Source organism: Pinus tabuliformis, chromosome X (genome assembly GCF_031772625.1).
Source record: "Pinus tabuliformis cultivar Carrire ecotype Pingquan chromosome X, CPIR1, whole genome shotgun sequence".
NCBI lineage: Eukaryota > Viridiplantae > Streptophyta > Pinopsida > Pinales > Pinaceae > Pinus > Pinus tabuliformis.
The window spans coordinates 1636566380-1636589107 of record NC_142308.1 but is presented as its reverse complement, the minus strand read 5'-3'; the positions used below and the strand labels follow the sequence as shown (position 1 = coordinate 1636589107).

Genomic DNA, 22728 nt, shown 5'->3' with positions numbered 1-22728 from the left:
TCAGAAAGTGTCTAGGTGTGATTCTTCTGAAGACTCTGGAATTCGGCTTCCATAGCCTGTTCCCACTCAGATGTACCCTTAGCCTCTGAATAGGTTTGAGGCTCAAAAATACTGTGTAGGTTAGCCATAAGAGCAAAATTGACTGTAGACTGTTGTCTGTTCTTATGTCTAGAAGTTCTACCTTCAAGGAGCTCATCATCCCGGAGATCACCAATGGTTTTAGCCCACCATTTAGGCCGAAGAGTAGAAGAACCAATATCAGGAGGAGGTGGAGAAGACTCAAGAGCAATAGGGGCAGCAAGGGGAGGGTTATTTTCTGGAGGAAGCTCAGATAGAGTATTATCAAATACTGATGCTACATCATCCCTCCCATCAGGTGGACCGACCGGAAGAAGAACACTGTGAGGCTGATCCTCAGAACACTGCTCAGAAGAAGAAGACTGAAAGAATCCTCTGTCTTCATCAAATACTACATCTCGACTGAAGCTAAGACGACCAGTGGCTATATCTATCAGCCTATAGGCCTTGTGATGATCACTGTAACCTGTCATCATGAGTTTCTGGCTTTTGGAATCCAACTTAGAGCGCTTAGCAGGTGGAATCCAAACATATGCAACTGAGCCAAATATTTTGAGGTGATTGATCTTAGGCTTACGACCAGACCAAACTTCTTCAGGAGTCTTCCCTTTAACAGCCTGAGTAGGTGATCGGTTAAGAAGGTAAACAACAGTAAATACTGCTTCAGCCCAGAATTTGTTTGGAACACTCCTGTGTTGTAACATGGAACGAGCCATTTCAACAACCGTGCGGTTGCGACGCTCGACAACACTGTTCTGCTGGGGAGTGTAAGGTGTGGTTAATTGACGTTTGATGCCATGAATATCACAGAAGTTGGCAAAAGCTGAGGAACAAAATTCCCCCCCATTGTCGGTCCTAAGGGTCATGATATTACAACCAGATTCTTTTTCAACTAAGGTTTTAAACTTCTGAAAGGTACTAAGAGCATCAGATTTATTTTTTAAAAAATACACCCACATCTTTCTACTGAAGTCATCTACAATAAGTAAAAAATATTTGCAAGCAGTGATAGAAGCTGTATTCATAGGACCACAAATATCAGCATGAAGTAACTGAAGTACCTTAGATGCGTGCCAAGATTCTCCATCTTTGAATGAAGACCGATGTTGCTTTCCCGCTTGACAGGCGCTGCATACCCCCAACTGCTGAGTCTGAATATCAGGTAATCCTGACACAAGTCCCTCCCGAGAGAGCTGAGAGAGATACTGAATATTTAGATGCCCATATCGCTGATGCCATAGAGTGTTGATGGGAGAGACACGTGCTGCTAGAGCCACTTCTGGAGAGTCACCGGTGTCAAGTAGCCTGTATAGACCATGGTCCTCTAGGCCAACAACAACTGTTAGACTGGTCTCCCTGTCAATGATGGAGCACTTGTGTGCACTGAACACAACATCAAGCTGAGGAGAATTCCTCATAATCTGGCTGACAGATAGCAGATTAATTTCCATACCAGGAACATAGCATACATTCAGAAATATGAGTGTGCGTCCACCAGACTGAATTTGAACTGTACCCCTACCAGCTACAGTGTACTTTTCACCTCCACCAAATACCACGGAATCACTAAAAGGTGAGAAGTCAATAAACCAGTCACGCCTGTGAGAGAAGTGGCGTGATGCACCAGAATCAATGTACCATGCAGAGGAAGGAACATGTTCTGAAGACCTTTTAGCCATAAAGGCGTAAAAGGTAGAATCTTTCTGCTCGGAATGTTCTGCAACATTTGCTGTCTGATGTGGCCCTCCCTGTTTCTTCTGTTCAGAAGCAATCCTCTGTCGGCAATCTTTCTTCATGTGACCGAACCTGTGACAGTAATTACACTGCACACTTTTCTTCCTAGCAGGATCAAAAGGCTGAGAAGAGCCTTTCTGCTGAAAGGACTGAGAGGACTGGTATTTTGCAGCAAATGCATTTTCCGAGGGCACTGATGAAGCACCACTACCAAACTGCTGTTTCCACCGATCCTGCTGCAGAAGTTTGGTACATAAATCTGGAAACTTCAGATCAACATTTGTGGTCGTAATGTTGAGTGTTTCTATGAAGTGTTCATAAGATTTCGGTAGACTTTTCAGAGTAATGACTACCATATCTTCTTCCTCCATGGTCCGACCAATGGCTTCGAGCTGATCTCGAATGTCTTTAATTTTGTTGAGATGTTCCTGTAAAGACATATGTTCATCCATCATGATGGAGAACAACTGATTTTTAAGAAAAAATACTCTGCTTTTGTCAGATGTCTCGTGCAGTTCTTTCAACTGTTGCCAGATTTCGGCAGCTGTCTTGCCAGAAGGAATCTGTGGTAACTGATCATCAGCGACAGAGAGCTTGAGAATCATAACAGCCTCTCGATTTCGATCATCAAATTTATCTTCATCGGTACCAGCTGTACTGGGACGAGCCTCTTTGCCCAAAATGAGCTGATCAAGACGCCTGTATTAAAAAATGGTCAGCATTCTTTGTTTCCAAATGTTATAGTTGCTGCCATTAAAGCGTTGATTTCCTTCTAACATCAGATTGGTGAGCGTGGCCATTTTCCCAAAGACAATACAGAAGTTTGACACACAAAAAAAATGTAGCTGCCTACTTAAAATTCCTCTTTCAAGACGACTGTACCAAACCTTAACAAATTCTGCTTTGAAAGAAATAGGCTTGCACAAAAAAATAACTCAGATTTGTGTCAGTGCACCAGATCAAAACACCAGACCAAAAACATGACAAGAGGTCGCATGCATCTTCATAAAATTAAAGCTGATTTGAAGAGAAAAAAAAATACGTAGACTGAAATCGTGAGCTGTCCACGATTATATATACGTAGACTGAAATCGTGAGCTGTCCACGATTATATTTGCTGTTCTGGTCCCACCGCTTCAAAGAAAATCAAAATAAACTTTGATCAAATCGCTAAGCAAACACAATCCAAACGGAGCTCAGAAAGACCCTTGCGGAAGCCTGAACAAGTTTTACTGTGTATCGACCATAATGTATCAGATGCTTGGCTATGATCTGGAAAATGCCGTCACTTGAAAATGCCGTCACTGGAAAATGCCGTCACTGGAAAATGCTTGATATTTTCAATGTCGTCACTATAATCTGGAAAATGCCGTCACGTGGTGCAACCGGGGCTTAAATCTCTGGAGGATCTCGATCTGTCGAATAATAGACTACATGTATTGGAGGATGTTGTTCCGTTGACACAGTTTAACCTTGTGTCTTTGGACCTGTACGAGTGCCCCGTGACTGGACTGTGTTCGGGTCCCACCGCTTCCGCTGCCAAAATACGTGAGCCAAAATACGTGAGCAAAAAAATACCAGGTGTGCGATTCCAAGTATCGTGACGGAGCCACAGTATCGTTCCTCCCAGCCTTTACTACTGGGGCCTGCGTGTATTCTTCCTCCTGGTCTTTTATCTCCGGAAAAACAAAACGAGAGAAGACTGTGTTGCTACGTTCCCGTGTGGCGAAGCAAATCCTCAACTGAAACGTTAAATGAGGATTCACCGTCAAAACGAGGGACCAAGTCAGGCCACGCCTCGCAGCGAACACTGATATGAGACAACAAGGCTTCAAACAAATAAACTGTTCAACCGACAAATAGACTGCTGCCCCCGGATTCGAAATGCCGGGTTTTAATTTCAAGGCAATTTCACGATTCCGAGCACCGCCACAAAGTTAATTCCTCATAAAATGATAATGCAAGAGAAGAATCCCTTTCTGTATCGAGATTGACGACTGTAAGCTTTTATCACAGTGAGCAAAGCCGAGGCTAAGACTCAGTGAAGGCTACCTGGCTTACAGAGGGCTCGACCTTAGAAAGGAATGAAGGAACTCAAGAGATTAAGATGCGAAGAGGATAGCTGATCAAGAAATCTACAGACCCTGAGAGCAGTTTCGAAATGAACTACTGAATTTTTCAAACTATGAAAAATTATTTCGAAAAAAATCCCTGTGCTCTGATACCATAAAAGAATATCGAATGAATTAATTCAGAATGAGCAAACAGCTCAATGATAATACAGAGATATTTACAATAATAGAAACATCAGGTTTCTATGTAGAATATGGAAACAATCAGTTTCATCTAAGAAACTGCTAAAAGAATAAAAATAGCAACAGCTAAAAGAATGAGCATTAAATACTAAATAGAAATATTCTAATAATCTGACCACTGGGTAGCTAATTTATATTTTGCAAGTGATTTGACTCCATAAGGCACTAGTCTCTCAAATAATCCAATTAAATTGTGCTAATAATTATAATTGCGAATCATCATTAACTAGGTTACTAGGCCATTTAGTTGTTTCTCCTGGACAAGTCAGTTTCTGACGAGTCTTTCATTCACACATTTCATAGGGACTACCCGCCATAGCCTGCTATAGGGAGACAACTAGAACAAAGAGGGCAGAGATCAAAGTGATGGCCCCTGCCCTCGCATTAACCTGTACATTTTGAGCGACAACAAGTCCCAATAAGATCCAGCCAAAGCCCTTCAATCCTATTGAAGCAATTGCTATGGTGCTGTTGTCGCGCAGATTGGCACGACAACGCTCGGACCGGGGGCTGTCACTCTGATTCCCGATCCCTCCGTTTAAGCCTGTCTCCTGTGGCTAAGGGGGGTAGACCCTGCGAGATGGTGGAGACCAAACTGCCAAACAGTTGGGTGGGAGACACAATACACGATATGATAAGCACTAGATGGATTTAGAGATTTAATAGACCAGTGCCTTGTGGAGTTAATGTTTAAATGATTACTTTTTAAATGATATACAAACATATGGACCATGAACAGCAATCATCTATCATCAGCGAAATCACAATGCTCTTAGAATGACCAAAACGATATCCAACAACTGAAAATTTTAAAAGATAAATGCCTTAAAATACCACGAGAATTATAAACCATTAACCAGATATCAATTTCGCAACTCGGCTTGAAAACTTAGATCCCAGCATGAAAGATATAACATGAAAACCACTGAGACTGTTAAAAATAATTTTCCACGAAAATTTTATAATTTTTCGATTTTTTTTTTTTTTTTAAAGAAAGATTAAAATCTAAAATACATCAAACGCTAAAAATAAAAATCTATTTATTTATTTATTTTTTTAATTTTAATAATCTAAAAATGAAAACCTAAACTTAAAATCTAATTTAAAAAGCTAACTATAGACATTAAAGTCTAAGTCAAAATTTAATTAAAACATAGCTCTAAAATTTAAACTAAACTAAAAAATAAATAAATTAAAATCTAACCTAAAGTTAAATCTAAAACATAAATAAATTAAAATCTAAGTTAAAACTAAACTAAAAATTAAGATCAAATTAAAAAAATCTAATTAAAATCTAAATCCTAACGAAAACTTATAACAAAACTACAACTAACATTTTTTTACTTTTTATTATATTTGGTGAAAAAAAAAGAAAACTAAACCAAATGAAAGCAACGAATTAAAAAAAAAAAAACCTAAACTAAGCCAAAAGCACAATACGCAAAGCCTATCATAAAGCCGTATGACAAATAGAACAGCGAAAAATCGACGGAATCGAACGCATCAGCCTCAAAATTTCAGTGGCAGGTTCCAGTTTTCGACGGCGAGGGTTAGAGGATGCGACGGCAAATACGCAGACATATACAAAATCACCTGAGCTTGACGGTGAATATGGCAGATACGCCCAAACTTGCGAATACCCCCAGCGAAAATGAACTCTTCCGATATCACGCAGTGGATGGCACGATGATGCAGACGCCAGACGGATTGCAGTCACTTAGGATCGCTTTGAAATTTTACTGAATGCTTATGAATGGAACGTTCTAGCACTGGTGATACGCTGGTGAAACATTGTCATGGAAAAATGCAGACGTATGAAGACGGCGGAGGTACATATAACCTCTGAAAAACAACGAACAGGCTTTTCCCAAAAAACAAATCTCGATTTTTTATGCTGTTGACTGAGCCGGTGGTGTGAACGTCTGCGTGATGGATTGTTATGCGGTTTCCAGCTCTCGATGCAGGGTTTTCCAGCTCTCGTTGCAGGGTTTTTCGATTTTCAAGTTTCAGCTTTACGACAAGAAATACGCGCATATGAGATTCAACTGAGACTACGTCCTCACTGCTTTGCACCAATTTTGATAGCAGAATGCTGTATTTTGCAAATGTAATAACCAATATATTTCCCAGAAAAGTGTTTTTCTTTGTGGCGGCAGACAGAAGACAGATTGCATGCACTTGAAAGCTGCAAAACCCTTGCTACTTGAAAAGATAACCCTGTGTAAGTTCTGGCAGCTGAATGTTATGATCTGGGCAGCCTTGGTCTCTTTCTGAAAAATTTGCTCTTGATGAAAACCCTGTGGCTGCAAGCACAGAAATACAAAACCCTAATGAAAACTGCATTAAGCAAAAAAAATAAAAATAAAAAATTAAAACCCTAGATCAACCTAATAATTTACAGATTTAGCCCCTTAGCAGCTAGATTTAGCAGTAAACACAGAAATATTTTAAAGAAAATAAATTTCAGATTGTCACTGTGAAAAAAAACTTAAGAAATTTTCTCATGCAGATCAGAAAAATAAAACCGAATGATAGACCCAGGATCAAATCCAACTGGGCTCAACAAAAAAACGCTTGTGGTAGTTGGCTGGTTCAGCCGAGAACTTCCCCTAACGCCCACCAAATCTTCTTCAACAAGGGTTTTTCTGCACAGCTCAGAAACAACCATCAGTAAAGAGGGCAAGAATGCTGCTAGATCTCAGGAAGTATTGGAGATACCTGCCATTACTTCAGAAACCCTAATTGCACCCAAACCCTAGCAAGTGAGCAAGATACCTGTACCCACAATACTCTACAAAGCTATTATTAACAGCTGAAAATAACATATGCAGAAAATCAAAACAATCTCACAGCAATTCAAGAGAGTAACACCAGCAGGATATGGACCCCAAAGTCTTCTTTATTAACCAGAAACAAATTTACAAGAGAGCTTCTTCAGTCTTTGACTCACAGATTGAATGATTTGAAATGACCCCCTAAGACCCTATATAAAGGAAATGATCCTAACGGCTAGTTCGAGTGATCCATGTAGAAATGATCTCGACCGTTGATGAGGATCAAGACATCTCTTGATCTCATCCGTCGATTTATTCACTTAAAATATTATTATTTTATTAGTTAGGGTTTTTGCTTTACTTTTTTACTTTTTTATTATTTTATTATTTTTATTCATTTTTTAATTTTTTAATTCATTTTAAAATGGATCACTGAACTAAGCCCTCGGAAACATCACCTAGGACCTAGGACTTAGGACTCATGAGGGGATTTAAAACATTTCTCGACCCTCAGGACACATTACATCATGAATTTTACAAAATTACATCTTAAGGGGACAAGCCCACTTAATACAGACCCTCATAAATCACCCAGCTCTGCGACACAACGATAATCTAGCAGACCAACACACTAGGATTCTCCTGAAACTTCTGATGACGAAATCCATCCCGGCTTTGGGGTCAGGTTTGAAGGAAAACTCTGCCGATCGTAGATCGGTGAGACGAAAAACCTCCCGGGACGCAGATCATCATTAGAAAGTTAGGTCCACCTAGGCAACTTTACATACATGACTCTGTTCTGCTTAGATTATTTACAACTTATACATGCAGACTGGGTTTACAACAAAAAAAAAGATCAAGCTGCTGATGATGGCAGGATGGCACGGACATGCTGATCAGGTGCTGCTTCTTTCTGTCAAGAAAAACGGGGTGCACTGCATGGGTAGTTGACCAGTAGAGGTCAACAGGTGCGAGTCATAAGGTATTTAAATAAAATTGAGCAAATGGAAGAGGATAGATGGCCTAAGGTTGTCTTTAATGATAGATTGTGCAAGAGAAAAAAAGATGCAGCAAAATAACAAATGGTTAAGTAAATGGGTATTTGCTTGAACGCGTGTCCCAGAAACAACAAAGAGATAAAAGCTTTTGTTATGGAAAAGTTCCACAAGCGTACTTGGGATAAGGAGCTAGGAAGAAAGAAAAAGTACTATATTGAAGTGTTTAATCCCACTCATAGTCATCAACCAAAAGCATACATAGATGCCAATATCTCTTGGAGAGCCAAAATTCGTATTGCTTAGTTAAGGACTAATTCTTAACAACTATGTTGTGAAATAGGGTTTTGGAAAAGGCCAAACGAAGTGTGGGAGGAAAGAGTATGCATTTTTTGTTCTTCCAGAAAAGTGGAAACAGAAAAACATTTCATTTTAGAATGTGAGGCCTTCAAAAACAACAGGGAAAGTTATGCAGGTACTCTGACAGCTAGCTCTTGGGATAATCTATTTAGCGAGGGGTTTGTTGAGAAGCTGGGAGCATTTATTTTGAAGCTTCACAGAAGAAGGGCCGAATACATCAAGCAGATGAAGAAGCAATCTGTCCCATAGGCTATCATTAGCCTCGTGGACATTAAAATAATTTCTCTCTTCTTTCTTTCTTTCCAGAATGAAAAGACTAGGAACTTAGCCCAAAGGGACTGACCATGGCTGACCATAATAGGCCTAGGATACCATAACACATAGCCTCCTCATGGTCTACAGGGCTTTCTTGCATTGTTTGTTTACAATAGTGCTGCCAAAAATGAAAGTGTGCATATGTACCCCTGCTGAAATGAGGAGTAACAGGTATCATGCAACAAACTTTCATCTTCAAACTGAAATAATACCTCTGTGTAAGAGATACATTAAGGAGTTTTCACTTGCATAGCCTTTGGGGTTAACCAGTTTAAGGATATGTCCAAAGTACACTTCACCATGCTTTCATCTGCAGTAGTCATACCCTACTGTATACTTCCTCTTTACATGATGGATATGTTACACCCCAATAATTTGCATCATTTACATCTTGGAAATTATGCTATCCTTCAATGAACTTCACCTGTTTTACGTTTAGTTGCATGCAAGCCAGCCATTTTCTATGATGTTCAACATGTGTATCACTAAATAATTTTCATTGAATTTCTCTATCAGGAACATTTCCTACATTTATTCATGTATATCACTTGTGCAATATTCTATACTTATAGCTTTCAGGTATAGCACTTGTCTATCACTACAATTTTTTTGCAAAGTCATTCTTTATTTCTACCTTTCGGAACATTAAATTTTACTTTTTGTATTTTCCAAAATAGGTTCTCGGCACTCTAACACTGTTATGAGTAGCAGTTGTGAAATGCATACCCCTGTTAACAATTTATTAAGAAAATATCTTTTCTTCAGTTTGATTTGCGTAGATTCTTTATCTATTTTGCCCATTGCCAACTGTTTCAGACCTTTTTTAATATCTGCTTGTTTTGTTGTTTATGTGCATTGTGCCTCGGAATTTGTTATTCATAAATGAATGTAGATGGTGAGATGCAAGATCTTGGGAGAAAAATTGGATGTTATCAATTTTCTATGTGTTGACTTAACTTCTCCATTATTTGATAAGTTCTATGCCTTTTTTCCCTGAAGAAGTTCATGGTCTTGTTTCATGGCTTGCAGCATTCAGGCCCTGGAGAGTCATCAAAGAGTACCAGGTGCACCATTAACACCTGTTTATAAGGTGAGTTGTTACAGTTCTCTAATCTTGTTGGTTCAATACACAGTCTAGATACACACTTTCATTTTGAAAAATGCAACCTATATGTCATTATTGAAAGATAAAGAACATCTAATGAAACATACAGGTTACCTCTTCTCTACAGAGGCTAGGAGAGGCAATGTATCAGATTTGTCTCTGGATCTAGATAATTAATATCCGTCCTGAAAATGCCATTTTGGCTAAATCTTGACAGCTAACTTTGATTAAAAAATTATGGTTTCACTTCAATGAGACAGACTGGTCCCTCCATTAAAAAATGCTTGACATGAAGTGGGCAACAAAGAGAACAGCGTAGTCAACAATCACTTATGCCATGAAAACGCTTGCAAGTTTGCGGCTCCACCTAACATTTTTAAAAGTTTCTGCTTTGTGGTAAATCATGCAGCAGCCATCTATAAGAGCGGAGTGATTGAGGCCATCTTCAACCTCAAATTTATTTTGAACACAAGCCACCTAAGCACTCTAATGATCTAATCTTAAAGGAAGAGTGGGTCCACAGTGTTATCAGGACTAGACCGAACCGGTCTGAACTGGCCAGTCCTACTGGTTCGGACTGGTGACCTGAACCATTTTTGGCCAGTTTGGTACTGAACCGGCCAGTTCTTGTACGAAACTGGCCAGTTGTACCAAACTGGCTGGTTTGGTACTGAACCGGCCGGTTTTGTACATTGCTGCCAAGGAACCTTTGAAGGCAACTTTTTTTCAAAAAAGCAATGATTTATGACAGGGGAAGCTGGCTATTTGACCATATTTTCCCTACTAATGCTATGCATTTCATGTTAATGTTAATTTCTTAAAGTAAAAGGGTGAAAAATTTTACTTAAATTTTTAACATTACCATGAAATAATTCAGGATGTTTGAGAGTGGCTCTGACTTCATCAGATTTCATATTGAGAAAGTATAATTTTAGGTCTCACACAAAATCTAGCAGACTTAAAAGTTTACCAGGATTTCAGGATTGGGGCAATTGCAACGTTACATTGGATTTTGTCATGTACTAGGGTATGGAAATAGTATTTAATCAAAAGCACCAAGCCCTCTATATACCGTGATGTTAATGGCATTGGTTGTCAAACTCCTCTATCATGAGCCTACTAAAAAAAGTACCCATCACTCAAATAAAATCATGACTTGACATGGTATACTTTTTCTATCTTATTTTAATGCCTAGAGGGTGATATTGATGACGAAGATCCCAATATAGGCAATGATTTTGATGATATGTAGGTATTTGTTGTAGCATAATTTTTTTGGATGCTAAAGGCCATGTGGAGCTTGTTTGCTGATGTATTTTTGATTTAGAGATGGATTGCACTCGGTGCTATTTTGGTTATGTGCACCCTTACATGCTATATAAATGAGATTTTTTTCTTATTTGTTTATAAATGGTTCAGATTCATTTGGATGCTCATGAATGTATAGGTTTTTCTTTAAAATTTGAATATTTTATGTGTTTTTGGTTGACCGGTTCTTTGGTCCTATTTTTTCACCGCTTCTCGTCGAGTTCTGACTGGTTCAATGACCGGTTTGGTTGACACATTTTCTGTTAAATTGCTTTGTGTTATCACAATAACTTGCACTTCTTGAGATAAAGTCCAAAAGCTCAGCTGCATGTTGAGTGAAACCAATAGGGAGACCACTGTGACCTCACCAACCCTATTCTTCACCTCAGGCCAATTCTCCTTTGGGTCAAGGGGGTTTCTCTAGGTTAAGATTGCTGGGATTTAATGCAATGAGTTTCCAAAGTGATATGAAGAGTAATACAACAAAATCATGTGGAGTTTGTTTAAGAAAATAAGAATGATGGTAGGACTAGAGACTGATGCCTTTTCATTGGGGATATGGTGTCAACAAAGGCCTTCCTTGAAAGATACAATTGGATCTAGGTGATGACTAGGGTTGTCCACAACAAAATCTAGAACATCCAACTAATATTTTTTACTAGTGTTTTAAAATTGGTGGGTTAGAACTGGAAATTGGTCAAACTGGCTAGTTGGATTAGGATCGATAACGAAGTAGTCAAATAACCGGACCAGGGGGTGGATTTGTACCAGTTAGGTACCAAACAAGCTGGTTTAGTACTTAACCGGTATAATCCAACCCTAATCGGCTAAATCCAATGCTAGTCAACTCGATTAGCTCCTCAACATGCACTGCCTTGGAAATGGACCCATGATGTTGTTACCCCTTATGTCAGCAGGGGTACATACAAAAGTTTTGTAGCATTTTATCACAACCATTATCAAACTTAGTCAACAGGGCAAACAAGTTTCCAAGTAGCACAACAAGGTTAACATTGGGAAGAATCATGCATGCATTATGTTGATTTGGGGTAGCATCAGATGTGCTCTAGCCACGAAAATTGGTGGAGAGGCTAAAGCACATGAGATCTCCAATGCCCAGGAATGGTTTTGGCAGATTCTAAATTGTTTGGGAGATATTAAAATAATTAATATTTTTAATGGAGTCCCTAACTTAGGGAAAATAAAATATTAATGTGAATTAATTTAAAACTGTGTTAGAAGGGCCCAAAAGTCATGGATCAAGCCAGAGTTAATCTTAGCCGTTGATTAGGGACTTAATCTTGGCTGTTGAATTGTCAACGAGAAAAGTATAAGAGGAGGCTTGAGGGTCACTTGGAGAATACACCGAGTTGATCAAGAATTCGATTTTCTGGGGCAGGGCTTGCTGAGGAAATTGAAGGAGTGATCAGAGTTGCAGCTGAGGGGCAGTGAATACAGAAGTAGAGAGGCAGAGAGGGTACCGGGAGCATCAACGCAGAAGTCGGGAGAGAGGGACGCAGAGCTAGCTAGAGGCCACGCAGAGCCAGTCAAGGCCCACGTAGAGGCAACCATGAGTTGCGCAGTGCCAGAGAGAGCCAACATGGGTGACATAGAGGCTCTAGAGGCTGACGCAGGGCGAGTTGGGGTGACGCTGGGCCAGAGAGGCTGACACAGTCCCTAGAGGCAGACGCTGGAGATTTCGTGGGGTAGATTGGAGCTGAGAATTGTGGGATTGTTCATCCAGGGTTTTAGCCGGAATATCTGTCTTCGACTGAGAAGTACTACTGCCGAGATCATTCTCTGTTGGGTGAGTCAGTTTGGCACCCAGAGTGTATTTTGAATCTGCTTAATAATAAAACCCTCAGATAGCTGCACCGGTTTTCCCGCATTGGGTTTTTCCGGGGACACTATTCCAAAAACAACGGTGTCACTTGTGTGCTTGTTTTTTCCTTCAATTGATGATCTGTAATGTGTTGAGCATGCACTTGTATTTATTTTTAGTACTTACATGGTAAATAACTTGCTAATTAAACAGAACAAGTAGGCAGAAATAAATCAGAAAGTACATGAAGGATTTCTAACAGTTAGACTTAGAAAATCCAACATGGTATCAGAGCGAGGTTGCAGATCATAGGAGAATTGAGGGCATCAACCAAGCAGAGCAGCAACAACAGAAATAGCTGTCTCGAGTGACAAAAGATGTTCTTAGCGGAGAAGCAGCAAGGAAGGGGTGCTGCGTCATCAAGTTTGAGCCGGGAGGAGGATCAACGCAATGGTAGAAGGGAGTAGACTTGACCTACACAGTGCTCGGTCATCTTTCTCAGTCAGGAAGGATTGACGCCCGTGGCCAAGAGGTGCGGATTTTGCTAGTGCCGGGATTGTGCAAAGCGTAGAAGCTCTAATCTTCAGTTTGCTGAGGCATAGGATGCTGTGGGTAAGTTGCGAAGTGAAATTGGTGGGGTACTGTGGTCAAAACAATACCTAACAGGGCAAGACTAAGGAGGAGGGAGTTACTGCCGAGGATTTCTACCTAAGAAATCCGGATTAGTGGCGCAATTGCACTAACAATCAGAGTGGGGGTATCTCGACATTGGTAGAGGGGTTTCCAGGAGGGAAATCGAGGCTCAGAGAGAGTCACATCGAGAACTTCCAGGATGGAAGTAGAGGAGCAGCGAAATGGTAGTGAACGGGGTAAGAGACCATGATAGATTGGATGGAGCCTCAAATTTCGTAGTTTGGAAGGCCAAAATCTTGTCCGTTCTTGACAGGAATCCTCTCAAGCACTTCACCTTGAAGACGATAGCAATCCCAATTAACCCGGTTGAGAACGACAAGTACGAGGAGGCAATGGCAAGGGCCAAGAGGATCATCCTTGATGGGGTCAAGGACCATGTAGTACCACATATTGCCGAAAAGGAAACGACAAATGCGATGTGGGAAGCCCAGACGAAATTGTATCAGCATACTTCCGTGCAGAGGAAGATGCTACTAGAAAATCAGTTGCGGTCATACCAGACGCAGAAGGGAGAACAGATCGACACCTTCCTCGGTCGATTGAAGGATATCCGTGATCAACTGACTTCCATAGGGGCCACGCTGGATCAAGAATTGATGGTGAGGACAACCCTGAACGTATTCTCAGAAGACTGGGAGGTGTTTGTCGAGACTCTAGAGCATACTGGGCAGGTTGACCCTTCCAGATTGGGATGAATTGTGGGCGGCTCTTCGCCAAGAAGATATTAGAGGGCTGACCAAGGCGGGAAGCAGCGACAAGGGGGTTAGAATCAAGAAGGAGAAGGAGGAGGATGTTGCCCTAGCATCTGAGGGAAAGCAAGAGAAACGGAAGAAGAAGGACCTCTCCAAGGTCAAATGCTTCCACTGTGGGCAACTGGGTCACTATGCGAGCCAGTGTCCCAGGAAGAAGAGCAAGGGAGAGGCTTTCGAGACCAAGGTTGCGCTAGTAAGGTCGGGGAAGGAAGTGGAGACAGATGATCACTGTGCCATGAGTGTTCACACGGCACTTGAGAGGAAGTGGGAGACATCGAGCTGTAGTTAGATGGACTACAGGTGATGAGGGGCAGGATCCTTGAGGTAGCCAACCTCTTGGATTTACTTTGCTATGGGAGCCTCTAAGAGGAGTAGCAGTACTGGCGGATGGCAGTAGAGACAGATGTGAATGGAGTGATAGAGGGAGCTACAGTGCAGGAGTCCCAGGAGAACATGAGGCAGCAGTGCGAGGTGCATGGAGTTGTTGCAGTAGTGCAGATGTCAGAGAGGGAACACTTGTCAGTGACAAAAGGAGTTTCAACATCGTGGGTGTCTCTAGCCTGACAGAGATGTTAGAGTTGGGAGATCTGTTACTTACTTCTCAGTAACTGAGTTACACTGCAGCAGTTAGCAGTGGTAGTGCTATGGGCAACACGATGCAACATGATGAGAGGGGCTGCCGTACGGATGCAGCGATGGCAGTGGCAGGGCCATGGGTAGCAGTACATGATGCAGTAGTACAGAGGATGTTGGGCAGCAGGCCTAGCATCAACACCAGGACCGGTCCCAGATGATCAGGGTGATGCTCATTGAAGAGTATTACTAGAGCACAATCCTTGCTAAGAGGGAGTGTTGATTTGGGGTAGCATCAGATGTGCTCTAGCCACAAAAATTGGTGGAGAGGCTAAAGCACATGAGATCTCCAATACCCAGAAATGGTTTGGGCAGATTTCAAACAATTTGGGAGATATTAAAATAATTAATATTTTTAATGGAGTCCCTAACTTAGGGAAAATAAAATATTAATGTGAATTAATATAACACTGTGTTGTAAGGGTCCAAAAGTCATGGATCAAGCCAAAGTTAATCTTAGCTGTTGATTGGGGACTTAATCTCGGCCATTGAATTGTCAACTAGAAAAGTATAAGAGGAGGCTTGAGGGTCACTTGGAGAATACACAGAGTTGATCAAGAATTTTATTTTCCAGGGCAGGGCTTGTTGAGGAAATCGAAGGAGTGATCAAAGTTGCAGCCGAGGGGTAGTGAATACAGATGCAGAGAGGCAGAGAGGGTACCAGGAGCATTAGCGCAGAAGTCGGGGGAGAGGGACGCAGAGCCAGCTAAAGGCCACGCAAAGCCAATCAGGGCCCACGTAGAGGCAGCCAGGAGTTGCGTAGTGCTAGAGAGAGCCATCGTGGGTGACGTAGAGGCTCTAGAGGCTGACATAGGGCGAGTTGGGGTGACGTTGGGCCAGAGAGGCTGACGCAGTCCCTAGAGGCAGATGTTGGAGATTTCGTGGGGCAGATTGGAACTGAGAGCTGTGGGGTTGTTCATCCGGGGTTTTAGCTGGAATATCTGTCTCCTCGACTGAGAGGTACTACTGCCGAGATCATTCACTGTTGGGTGAGCCGGTTTGGCACCTAGATTGTATTCTGAAACTGCTTAATAATAAAACCCTCAAATAACTGCATCTGTTTTCCCATATTGGGTTTTTCCAGGGACATTAGTCCAAAAACAACGGTGTCACTTATGTGCTTGATTTTTCCTTCAGTTGATGATCTATAATGTGTTGAGCATGCACTTGTATTAATTTTCAGTATTTACATGGTAAATAACTTGTTAATTAAACATAACAAGTAGGCAGAAATAAATCAAAAAGTACATGAAGGATTTCTAACAGTTAGACTTAGAAATTCCAACACATTATGCCAAAAATGATCAACAAAATGAGAGGATCAATAATGTGTCAGATTCTAAAAGTTTCCTCAAGGTGTTATGGGATTTGCACTGGTGGTAGATGATGTGGCAACATTAGACAGGGCTTAAAGGTGTGAGAGAGACCTATTTGCAAGAATGGCCAGGTTAGCCCAACCAAGGTGTTAGAATCACAACATAGTCAAGGGCATTGTAGGTGGCCAAGTCAAGTTAGTAAAGGGAGAAAATTGATTCAAACTAATCGTTGGACATGTTAGCTAGTCATTAAAAGGTCTATCTAGTTGTTAACTTGTTGGAGACTTCATTGACCAATTAGTTGGGCAATGGATGAAGAATGTAACCATTAGAAGATGAAATATTTCTCCACATGACCAAGTTGAGTCATACTCTTCAAGGGACCAAGTTGGATTCTTCTAAGCAAAACTAATGGAACATCGAGCTACTATCTCGTACTATTCTTCATGGTTGACTATATTAGGTCATTGTTGAAGTTTCCAAGTCTACTAGTTAGAAACCCTTCATGCACTTTTTTGATTTATTCCTACCTACTTGTTCCGTTACTTAACAAGTTATTTACAATGTAAATACTGAAAATAAACACTAGTGCATGCTTAACATATTACAGATCATCAACTGAAGGAAACAGATACAAGCACACAAAATGACACCGCTATTTATGGAACAATGTCCCCGAAAAAACCCAATGTGGGAAAACCGGTGCAACTATCTGAGGGTTTTCTTATTAAGCAATTTCAGAGTACAATTTGGGTGCCAAATTCAGCTTACCCAACATAGAATGCCCTTGGAAGTAGTACCTCTCAGTTTGAGACAAATGTCCCGGCTGAAACCCCGGATAAACCCTTCGGCAGCTCCTCAGCTCCAATCTGCCCTAGAAAACCTAGCGTCTTCCTTTCTAGACTACGTCAGCCTCTCTCTGTCTAGCGCTGGCCTCGCGTCACCCTGAATGGGTCTGCGTTAGCCTCAGGAGGCTCTGCGTTAGCCTTATGGCCCTTTGTGTCAGCAACACTGGCCTATTTGAAGCACTGCGCAGCTCCTGGCTGCCTCTGCATTGCCCTGTGTGAGCCTTGGCTGCTACTGCGTCACTCTCTCTGGCTCATACGCTGATCTCCCAGCACTATCTCTACCTCTCTGTCTCTCTGTACTCACTGCCCCCTAGCTGCAACTCCGATCACTGATTCTATCTCTCTTAGCAAATCTCGCTTTAGAGAATAGAATAATTGATCATCTGGTGTGTTTTCCAAGTGACCCTCAAGCCTCCTCTTATACTTTTCTCGTTGACATATCAACGGCTGAGATTAAGTCCCTAATCAATGGCTAAGATTAGATCTGGATTGATCCATGTCTTTTGGACAATTCTAACACAGTTTTATATTAATCCACACTAATATTTTAATTTCCCTAAGTTTAGACTTAGTGACTCCATTAAAAATATTAATTATTTTAATATTTCTCAAACTGTTTAGAATTTGCCCAAACCCTTTCTAGGTATTGGAGATCTCATGTGCCCCAACCTCTCCACCAAATTTCGTGGCTAGAGCACATCTGATGCTACCCCAAATCAACACTCCCTCTTAGCGAGGACTGTGCTCTAGCAATACTCCTCATTGAGTATCACCCTGATCATCCGACATCGGTCCATGTACTGATGCTAGGCCTGCTGCCCATCATCCTCTGCATTGCTGCGTCATGTACTGCTGCATCCTGTACTGCTGCCCATGGCTCTGCCGCTGCAACTGCTGCATCTGTATGACAACTCCCTCTGCATCCTTGCTATTGCTGTTCCTTTCTCGCAACACTGCATCCACACTGCAACTCCTCTCATCATGCTGCATCGTGCTGCCCACTGTTGCACTGCAACTCAGTTATTGAGAAGTAAGTAACTGATCTCCCAACTCTGACCTCTCTGTTGGGCTAGAGACCCTCTTGATGCTGAAGCTCCCTCTACCACTGACAAGTGCTCCCTCTTTGACCTCTGCGTTGCTGCAACAACTCCCTGCATCTCGTACCATTGCACACCTCTCTGTGCCATCGTGCACTAGTGCAACACTCCCATGCCTCTCGTACTATTGCAGCCTGCTAGCCTCGCGCTGTCCTGGGACTCCTACACTGTAGCTCTCTCTGCTGCTCCATCCACATCCATCTCTACCCACATCAGCCAGTCCTGCTACTCGTCTTCGGGGCTCCCGTAGCAAGGTCTAATCTAAGAGGCTGGGTACCTGGAGGATCCTACCCCTCATCGCCTGTAGTCTGCCTGACTACTGCTAGATGTCTCCCCACTTCCGCTCAAGTGGTGCGTGTGCACTCATGGCACAGTCATCATCTGTCTCCACTTCCTTCTCTACCCTTGCTGGCGCTACCTTAGTCTCGGAAGACTCCCTTTCTCTTCTTCCTTGGACACTGGGTCGCATAATGACCCAACTCCCTGCAGTGGAAGCACTTGATCTTGGAGAGATCCTTCTTTTTCTGCTTTTCTTGCTTTCCCTCAGATGCAAGGCAACATCTTCCTCCTCTTCCTTTTTGACTCTGATCCCCTTATTGCTGCTTTCCGCCTTTGTCTGCTGTCTGATCTCTTCTTGGTGAAGAGCCACCCACATCTCATCCCAAGGTGGAAGTGTCCCTATGCCCAGTATACTCTGGACAAATACCTCCCAGTCTTCTGAGACTGCATTCAGGGCTGTCCTCACCATCAATTCCTGATCCGGCGTGGCTCCTATGGAAGTCAATTGATGTCGGATCTCGTTTAGTCTTCTGAGGAAGGTGTCAATCTGTTCTCCCTTCTTCATCTAATATGACCTCATCTAGTTTTCTAGTAACATCCTTCTAAGGACAGAAGTATGCTGGTACAATTTATTTAGGGCCTGCCACATCTCATTTTCCACTTCCTTCTCGACAATGTGTGGTACTACACGGTCCTTCACCCCGTCAAGGATGATGCTCATGGCCCTTGCCATTGCCTCTTCGTACTTGTCGTTCTCAACTGGGTCGACTAGGATAACTATTGCCCTCAAGGCGAAGTGCTTGACACAATTTCTGTCAAGTACGGATAAGATTCTAGCCTTCCATACTGCGAAGTTTGAGGCTCTGTCCAGTTTGTCCTGGTCTCTTACTCCGTGTAGTGCCATGCTGCTCTTCTACTTCCCTCCTAGAAGTTCTCGATTTAATCCCTCTGAGTCTCGATTTCCCTCCTGGAAATCTTTCTGCCGATGTCGAGATGCCCCCTACTCTGATCGTCTGTGCAACTGCACCACTGATCCAGATTTCTCGGCTAGAAACCATCGGTAGCAACTCCCTCCTCCTGGGCCTTGCCCTATGAGGTACTGTTCTGACTACAGTACCCCACCAACTCCACTCTGCAACTTTCCCACAACCTCCTAAACCCCAACAACTTGAAGGTGAGTGCTCCTAGGCTCTGCGCAATCCCAACACCAGCAACTCGGCCTCCTCAACAAACTGCGTCACAACCCTCTGGTCCATTGCGTGGCTCTGCGTGAGCCTCCCTTTTCCTCCCTTGGCCTCTGCACTGCCTCTTCTTGGCTCACCCTTGATGATGCAGGCATTGCGTCACCCTTCCCTTGTTGTTGCTATGCTAGGAACAACTTTTGTCACTCGGGATAGTTGTTTTCTGCTGCTATTGCTTCGCTTGGTTGATGTCTTTAGTTCTCCTATGATCTGCAACCACGCTCTGATACCATGTTGAAGTTTCTAAGTCTACCGGTTAGAAACCCTCCATGCACTTTACTGATTTATTCCTACCTACTTGTTCTGTTACTTAACAAGTTATTTACAATGTAAATACTAAAAATAAACACTAGTGCATGCTCAACATATTACAGATCATCAACTGAAGGAAACATATATAAGAACACAAAATGACACTATTATTTTTGGACCAATGTCTTCGGAAAAACCCAATGTGGGAAAACCGGTGCAGCTATCTGAGGGTTTTCTTATTAAGCAATTTCAGAGTACAATCTGGGTGCCAAATTTGGCTTACCCAACAGAGAATGTCCTTGGCAGTAGTACCTCTCAGTTTGAGACAAATGTCCCGGTTGAAACCCCGGATAAACCCTCCGGTAACTCCTCAGCTCCAATCTGCCCCAGAAACCCGAACGTCTGCCTTTTTGGATTGTGTCAGCCTCTCTCTATCCAGCGCTGAACCTGTGTCACCCTGAATGGGTTTGCGTCAGCCTCAGGAGGCCCTGTGTCAGCCTTTTGGCCCTCTGCGTCAGCAACGTTGGCCTCTCTGAAGCACTGCGCAACTCCTGGCTGCCTCTGCGTGGCCCTGTGTGAGCCCTGGCTGCTACTGCGTCACTCTCTCTGGCTCCTGCGCTGATCTCCCGACACTATCTCTGCCTCTCTATCTCTCTGTACTCACTGCCCCTCAGCTGCAACTCCGATCACTAATTCTATCTCTCTTAGCAAACCCCGCTCTAGAGAATAGAATGATTGATCATCTGGTGTGTTCTCCAAGTGACCCTCAAACCTCCTCTTATACTTTTCTCGTTGACATATCAACGACCAAGATTAAGTCTCTAATCAATGGCTAAGATTAGATCTGGCTTGATCCATGTCTTTTGGACCATTCTAACACAGTTTTATATTAATCCACATTAATATTTTAATTTCGCTAAGTTTAGATTTAGGGACTCCATTAAAAATAATAATTATTTTAATATTTTTCAAACTGTTTAGAATCTGCCCAAACCCTTTCTGGGTATTGGAGATCTCATGTGCCCCAACCTCTCCACCAAATTTTGTGGCTAGAGCACATCCGATGTTACCCCAAATCAACAGTCATTAACAAAGGGAGTTGTCAACCAAATCGGAAAATTTGACCCAAGTTGACCCCTCAGTGGGAAAATAATGAATTGTAATGTAATACTTTGTGAGAAAATTACTAAGTCTCCAATTTGTGGATGACTAGTGAAATATTATTTTGAGGAGACCAACTAGTCGTTAGCTAGCCATTATTAATCCGTTAATAATGTTTGTTTCTTCGAATATGTACAAGGTAAGCAAACTACATTTGAACTGTCATTTAATGCATATTATATAAAATCCACTGAAATCGCCAAATATATCGCTCTCGAAATTTCAGAGGGCACTCTAAATCCTAATTCTTCTTTCATCTCTAAAACATTATTTAAACTTGGATAGTTTGCATTTGGTTGGTGTGGAAGGCAATCATACCTTAGTTGTATGCAAACTAATCCAAGAATATCATCGTCCCTATACAAGTGATACTCTTGTATTGAAGAGCAATTATTTGATGCAATCAAGCTCCTATAATTCACAAACTTTGCATCTTTGTGAAGTTCGTCATTGTTGAAGGCCCTTTGAGCTCATCTTTGCAAATCAATTAGGGGCTGAGCAGGTATGGCCTATGTATGACTTGGAACATGTTGTTGGACATTGGGTTCAACGCTCACCATGCGTTTCGCGACATGGACTAATCGCCTCTCGTGGATCCTAACTTTGGTGATTTTAGTGGAGACTAACGCCTGTGGATTTTTGTCTAACGACAATCATGATTCCAACAAGTGGTATCAAAGCGACAGGTCTCGAGTTCGAAACTCACCTGGCTCGGGCTGGGGGGAGATCGCTAGACATTGGGTTCAAAGCTCCCCATGTGTTTCACGACATGGACTAACTGCCTCTCGTTGATCCTAACTCTGGCAATTGTAGTAGAGACTAATGCCTACGGATTTTGTTCTAACGACAATCGTGATTCCAACCTATCGCATGCCTCGTGGCTCCTTACAATTTGCATGTTATGCTTTTCAGAAGATCAAAGTCCCACCTAGTGGTCAAAATCCCCTACAGTAGATGACATGGCAATATATAATTAGCTTGCAACTTGAGAAGTCAAAAGGACTTTTCATTAAAATTAATTAAAATGTTATTGTGGCCAAAGCATTTTGTTGGGGGCCATAAAATTTAAATTTAAATCAAAGGTAAAAGCCCAATGAAAATTAAATTCGAAAAGTCAAATCTTTATGCTCCAAAATAAAGGGAAAAATTGGCTCCAAGCCAAATTCCAATTTCAAATTCAATTTATTTGGCTTCCCTCTTGTTGCACTCAATTTATCAAAGTCCCAAGGAAGCGGAAGTGCCAAATTTTTTCAACAGGATCGGGTCATCTATTAACAGTCTACATGTCATTGTAAACCCATTCTGCAAGTTATGTAATGTAAATGATCCTAGTAAGACCTTGAGTATATATAACAACCTAGGTAAACCTATGATTTCGATGACAATTTTCATCCTAGGAGGTTTGTTAACCTTGCTGATTACCCGTGTTTCTAAACACAACTAATCAGAGGAGTTTTTTCCCTCCAGCTTAAACCCAAAGCTAGGGTAAAATTTATTGACGAAATCTTAGGTGAGTCTTAGTGTTTTTAGTCGAGTCTGATGTAAAAGTGATTTGGGAATAATTTAAGCTAGTTAGCTTAATTATTTTATTACAAATCACTTGGTTTACTAGATCATATTGTGTCACAGATGGGTTATGTGTCTTGAGGG

At 41.9% G+C, this 22728-nt stretch overlaps 1 protein-coding gene across 5 annotated transcripts in view; it reads left to right on the top strand.

Annotated features, from left to right (window-relative positions):
• Positions 1–22728, top strand: part of CW7 — a 502578-nt gene that overhangs the window by 211479 nt on the left and 268371 nt on the right. For 4 of the 5 annotated variants that reach the window (XM_089453029.1, XM_089453024.1, XM_089453028.1 and 1 more), the window contains 2 exons: positions 9088–9150; positions 9601–9661. In XM_089453029.1, coding sequence (XP_089309155.1) covers positions 9088–9150; positions 9601–9661 — 124 coding nt within the window. The remainder of the gene's footprint in view (positions 1–9087; positions 9151–9600; positions 9662–22728) is intronic. The other variant, XM_089453026.1, reaches the window with a different exon arrangement.